General features: G+C 33.4%; 1 protein-coding gene across 3 annotated transcripts in view; it reads right to left on the bottom strand.

Moving 5' to 3' along the window:
- Positions 1 to 187: 187 nt before the first annotated feature.
- LOC134271900 (myc proto-oncogene protein-like) overlaps positions 188 to 6,592 on the bottom strand; it is a 37,015-nt gene continuing 30,610 nt past the window's right edge. For 2 of the 3 annotated variants that reach the window (XM_062754134.1, XM_062754142.1), the window contains exons 3-4: positions 1,867 to 2,346; positions 188 to 1,763 (exon numbers count right to left, since the gene is read on the bottom strand). In XM_062754134.1, the coding sequence (XP_062610118.1) occupies positions 1,111 to 1,763; positions 1,867 to 2,323 (1,110 nt within the window). In that variant the 5' untranslated portion in view covers positions 2,324 to 2,346 and the 3' untranslated portion in view covers positions 188 to 1,110. Of the gene's footprint in view, positions 1,764 to 1,866; positions 2,347 to 2,987; positions 3,136 to 6,592 lie in introns of those variants that run through there. The other variant, XM_062754127.1, reaches the window with a different exon arrangement.

Here is a 6,592-nt window from a genome sequence, read left to right as displayed (position 1 = left end):
GGCCCCTGAATGAGGAAGAACTCTGCCCAACCCTGACATGGTCTCAACAAATATGTCAAAACTAAATTATATTCCTTAATCCATTTTAACTTTAAAATCTTCTTTAAAAATACCCTGAATATTTCTTTCATAATGCATGAGAATGCCTTGGCCATCCTTTTTGTCAATACACAATAAAACTAAAATAAAAGGTGTTTTAAATTTATTATGTTGAATGAGGTGAAAATTATACAAAGCAAAGTTGTAGATATGTGCATGATGCATAATACAGAGATGAAAGCCAATCTGATGGTTACAGCACTAGTATCACTGCAAGGAAACATATATGAAAACTTTATGCAAAATATATGTATTCTACAGATTAAGAAATGGACACATGTTAGAACATACATACTTTTCACATTGCACAGCAAAACAACACACATATCTCAACATAAGCATTAGGTAGTATTTCTATGAAACATATGACAAGAAATACAACCAGCTTTATTTCCACAATACTTGAAATACAGATTTCGGTACATTATCATTTTTCATTTAGATTAATGAAGATTTAGATCATTTCATTGTACATTTATATCAAACAATATCATGTAACAAAACTATACAGATAAAAAAGTAATAGCAGTAACCAAACAAGACTCATAAACCACAACACTGCTTCTTGCAGACAGTGAAACATATAGAGAAATGTATTTTACAATAAAATTTTCAAATTTCAACAACTCATTAGTTACAGTTTCTCAAGACAAATCTTTGTGCAAAATAGTACAAAGACATAACATTCAACTCAAGCTAACAAAAACTTAAAATCATCAACAAAAGAAATTCCGTGTACAACTACTTTCTACAGGCAGTATAAAGAAAGAATATATATATATATATGTATAACTATAGAAAACAGGAGGCTGAATATTAAATGTACAAAACAATCAAAACAATGATTTGCATCAAGTAAGTTGCACACTGGCAGTGTCAAATGAATGCCAACATGATAAAATTTCTGAAACTCGTCATTTTTGAACACAATTTGGGTTATATGAGGTGAACACAAACTTGCCCTAAACTTTAATATATAGCTTGTACACAAAAAGTCTTGCCATCATATCTTTAAAACTCTCTAGCATGGAGCTTTTCTAAAGTCCTCCTCAACTGTTCATGTTTTTCCTGAAGCAGTTCTCTTTCACTTTCTAGCCTGCGCTCATCGGCAGATAATTTTCGGATATAGTCAGAAGCCTTTTTGAGAATTTGAACTTTCGGAGCACGTTCCTGTTTCACAAGTTCTGGTACACTATCCCTGAGACTGAAAAAACTGAATTTGAGGTCATTTCTACGTTTGCGTTCTAATACATTGTGTTGAGTCCTTTTTCCTTCAGGGTATTCTTCTGAGTCTGAGGAATTTCGACTTGAAGAAGCACTACTACTACCACTACCCCGAAGTTTATGACACACTTTCTTCATGTCTCTGTCACTTAACTCTCTTTTACACCTTTTTGATGGTAAAGGTGACATAGAAGGGGAACTTGGAAGAGACCGAACACGTTTGAGAGATGACACAGGTAAACTGTAGGGGTGTTCATCTGTTGGACAGTCGACCTTCACTTTCACTGTGACAGTTGTTTTAGCAGCACCTAATTTATCTTCACTCCCCTCTACTCTCTCTGTTTTCACACTCTGTACTGTAAACACGGTCTTCTTTGCAGATGCCACAGGAACTTGTTGCAGTTGTTTTTTCTCAACTGTCACCACATCAATTTCTTCTTCTGAAAAAGATAACAGCTTTTTAAGAAACTTTTTTAATTAAAAAAAAAAATACTGAGTGACTTTTCTTGTTTCATATAAATTTATGCAGTGTAAAATACATACCCGAATCGGATGGGGTCTCTGTTCCTAAGCTGTGAAGCTTAGTTTCACTGTGAATGCTGTTTAAGCTATGTATGGGATAGGGAAACACAGCTGCTGGATCTACACAATCTGCAGAGTTGACATCAGAACAAACTGCATTCTCTCCAGTGGGGTAACGACCAGAATCTCCAGACCACATACAATCTTGAATCAAGTTTGAATTCAAATTCGGAGGAGTCTCAGAAAACGTCATGATTTTTCTATTATCACTTTCTTTCTGGAAAAACTCGTCAAAGATAAGGTTGAAATCTTCCAAATCCAGAGAATTCATGTCGTATTCATCATCCCGTCTGGGTGACAAAGGCGGGGTTGGTAACAACTCAAATTTCTTCCACATATCTTCATTTGGCAAAGAACTTGGGGACAAGGTCTCCGTTTCATTTTCATAAAAGCAGGGTTGGAAAGTTTCGTAGTCCATGATTCCGTTTTTCTCGTTTCGTCCTAAAAAAATAGTAAATGCACGTGAATTTCGTGATGCCGGTTTCATTCAGGACATGTCAAACCTTAACTGATTGTCATTGGCTGGTGCTCTGCATAAATTTAGACAGCAAAGCCATTTGTCGGCAACGCACCACCAAAGTTATTTAAGCCCCGCCCATTTTATTTTTTAACAGAATTCGTTCGAATTTTTAATGAAAAAGGTTATATGACAATGGACATTAGCTTCCATAGACTAAATGCTTCGTAGTATTAAAGTGTGACACAAAGTCACGTCTTAATTCTTGTCACCCAGGCCAAAATATGTTGAACATTCTTACACATGCCAAACCCACGTGAGTTGCCAACATGGTGACCTATATACAATGCCGGTACAATATTTCGCTAAAATGTAACTGACAGTAAGAAGTACACATATTTATGATGTAAACTTGTAATAAAACAATGAAGTAAGTAATGATGAACATAAGGAAACAGTATTCCATGTGAAAAAATCTTTTATATCGTAGTTTTTTCACGTTACACAATTTCACACTCCTTTGACATTTGACGGGGAACATGTCAGTTCCACCAACTCCGAATGAGCTGTCATTGACAGTGATGCTCTTTGATACACAAAGATTGAGGAAAAAAATTAAACTTACCAACTAACATGTTAAAATTCCAACACTATTAATAAATGTACAGGTATTGATATCGGTTGAATCCTTGGCAACTGTGATCTTATGCCCAAGAATTGACTCCTTCATAAACCGAGCCGTCTCACAATTATGCATAATGTATATTCATACACTAATGGTTACTCTCATTCAAGGTCACATTTACGCATTAAAAATATATAATACATTTTTCAAAAATGAATCATTTTAAACACAGAAAATAATCATTTTTATCTAAAAAGAATTGATTAAAGGTAAAATGTTGCTTGATAGTACAAAATTATATCAGACAGTGGAACTACATTCGTCTGGAGCATGAAGGTGTTCTTCGGCGAAAGACGCGGGAAAACTTTAAGGGGCGGAGTAAAGGGATTAAGCTATTTTTTGTGTGTGTATATAACTATTTACTGAGTGATAAAAGTATATTATTCATTATCTATTTTACTATTCTTAGTATGTGTAAACTATTCCCGTTTTTCGATACAAGCTCTTGAAAGTGTGTTCTAATAACTTTCCATTTGTGACATTTTATATTTAAGTGGTAATTAAGGAATATCAGTCCTAAAGCTCAAAATTAACCTGCATATTATCCCAACAAATGATCAAATTACCAGACTGGGGTATATTTAAAGGCAAAGTTGTCCAAGCTTTTTTAAAATATAGTCAATCACCAGTATCTACTGTCTAGTACTATTTCCTCCAATATTCCTATAAAAGTATATGTATTTGGAGAAGATGGACCTTACAAAAGACCTTTTGGAAATTATCTGTAAAGCTCAAATTACACAGCCAATACGCTAAAGATTACAAAAGAAGGGAAAAAAAGTTCCATCATATTTACAATTAAACAGTCATGCTTACACAAATAACAATTAGCTTTTACTCAATACTAATTTGGAAAGTTGTGTATGTTTCAAGAACTGCATAAATAATGTTTTTCTAAAGTGATGTTTTCAAATTAATGATTGGACAAGTAGAAAATTGCTCCTAATATCCAATGAAAAAAATCCACCCCTGTATGATACAATCCCATGTATAGCATTCTTACCCCCAAAACCTGTTCAGGAGCCCTGTGTTTCACATGTAACATTTGGTTACTATGTAATATCTTGTTAAAAAGGAGGAAAGAAGGTATTCTGTCTGTGACAGTCATTTAAGAAAAATACTTATGACAGACTCCGACAAGGATATAGAAGTTAATAAAAAAGTATTAAGGTATCGGTACTTGTGCAATGAAACACTTATTTAAGTTCAATCATATAAAATTTCATAATGCTGAAGAATCAAATGACACAAAGGAATATACAATTTATCTATAAAGTTTAGGGACACGGGCATAACGCGTGCCGAAGAACAACAATGCTGGCATGTTGCCAGGTAAATTTCTTTCAAGATCAACTTCACCTGTCGTTATTGTATATAATTACATTATACTTATCACCAAATCAAGTTAATACAACATAAAAGGTGAAATATACTTCTTTTAAAAAAAGTTATACCCAATTGTGATGCATCATGCCAAGCGACAAGGCATCCCATCTGACAGAACTCTGGGTTTTCATTGGTAAGGACCTACCAACAGGTGTACACTTGGTAAATCCTTTGTTAGAATGTGTATTCGGGATATGGACATGCTATGTTGACATTTCTTTGTTATGATTTGAGTCAATAAGGCTGGTTTTTACAAGTTGTTAAAAAAACCCATCTAGCTTTGGTTTCTGAACTTCATAAAGTTCAATTTTACAACAAAGCATAAATTTGCAGTGAAATTCATTCCTCATCTTTTGTCCATCTAATACATGAGATGTATAAATAAATAACTTAATTAACAGCAAGTCAACTGATTATTTTAACCTTGACTTTTGATGGTAATGATGAAATGTTACTTTTAAAATGGAATTCTTCAAGTCCAATTCACACTATGCAAAAACTATGTCTGTTGGACCACTTTGTTTTATTTTTCTTTCAATGTGTGGGTTAACTAGCTCCATCTTAAGGTAATCAGTATAAAACAAGCACAAGATTTTCCCAGTCAAATGACCTGAAAACTACAGGTATTGTTCTTAGATAGGATTCTGTAAATTTTCTCTAAAGATGGCAGCCAAGGGACACATCTTCTTAAAAGGTGGATTTAACGGTTTTGCTTATTAAACTTTGCCATGTCCTTGACATTTGGATAGGCCTCCTTTCTCCATGGCAAGTATGCTTCTCACTAGCTTAACCTTGACCTCTAACTTCACAGATCCTCAACATGTATCTTGTCTGTACAGTAAATGAAACATCAAATGCTCTTCAAATGGTCATTGGTGTCCTTTCTGTTAACTCTTTTAGACCTTGCTCTTTGCAAACAGCATTATGACCCATGTAACATTTGAGAATTCAATGGAAGATCTATTGATAGAGATACCAACTTACATACACACAGGCACACCATGACTGACCAATATAAAAATATATCAATATCACAGTGATAAAGATCAATCAGTTTTAATCATCTTTTTCAAAGTGATACAGGAAAACATAAGATGAATGAATTAAATTGTTTTTACATTTGATAAAAGTGTTATCGCTGATATGGAATCACCACACCATGGGGTCAATCACCCTATTGCTAAACTCTTCTGAACAATTTTCAGCATGAATTGTAATCAATGAATTTTACTCTACCAAATGGTGAAACTTGCATTCCATAATGTCCCTCAGGTTTTAAACTTTCCTCAACAACAGGCAATAAAATATGTGGAATAAAGAGAAAATATTTGTCTAATTTTAAATTTATTTCACTGATAGTTTTCTCTCTATATGACCTCCAAAAATACAGTGCGATCATATCAAATTCATGTAAACAACCATTTGGACATCAAAACATAAAACAGATTCATTCATTTTAAATATACATATCCAAATGTACAAAGAAAAAACCTTGAAATGAATGTAAAAGTTTACCAGAAGAGAAACAAGTGATCAGTGATTCTTATCTAGTCGTCAGTTCTGAGGGTCAGTGAACCAGAATTGTACCCCAGCCAGGAAAAAAATTCACATTGGGTCTTTGACCAGTAAATTTTACTTCACAGACTATGTGACACGATTTTTAAGGTCATCAAGATTTCTAATCTATTTAGTTAGCAAGCTTGACGTTTTCAAAAATCACCTTGATAAATATTCCGTTATCATGAATAATATTGTTTAAAAGACATCAAAGTTTTCATTGACTTATGAGTGATTCAGTTTGCTTAAACTTAATCCTGAAAATTAAATTTGAATTACTACAATCTATTTATATTGTACATAAAAAGTTGATCTTATTCCACATACCTAAATTTCTCAACTTGAATATTTTGAGGTTAACGACAGTGAAATACACAATAATACATCAAATAGAAAATACTCCCGACACCTTAAGTGAAGCAAGTCATCTCAAACTATCAAATATAATCTTAATGTGGAAAAGTGCTTCAATAAATATTAATTCGAAATTAATAGCATTGGGTGTTTAACAGAGCATAAATGGTTTGATTTACAATATGAAGTCTAAGGATTACAATGACAAGTGAACATTGCAGTCACTCCTCCGTAGGTTTTATCAGGCA

Source organism: Saccostrea cucullata, unplaced genomic scaffold (genome assembly GCF_032062105.1).
Source record: "Saccostrea cucullata isolate Sc308-1 unplaced genomic scaffold, CSIRO_AGI_Scuc_v1 ctg790, whole genome shotgun sequence".
Classification (NCBI taxonomy): domain Eukaryota; kingdom Metazoa; phylum Mollusca; class Bivalvia; order Ostreida; family Ostreidae; genus Saccostrea; species Saccostrea cuccullata.
This window is presented reverse-complemented; position numbering and strand designations above follow the sequence as displayed.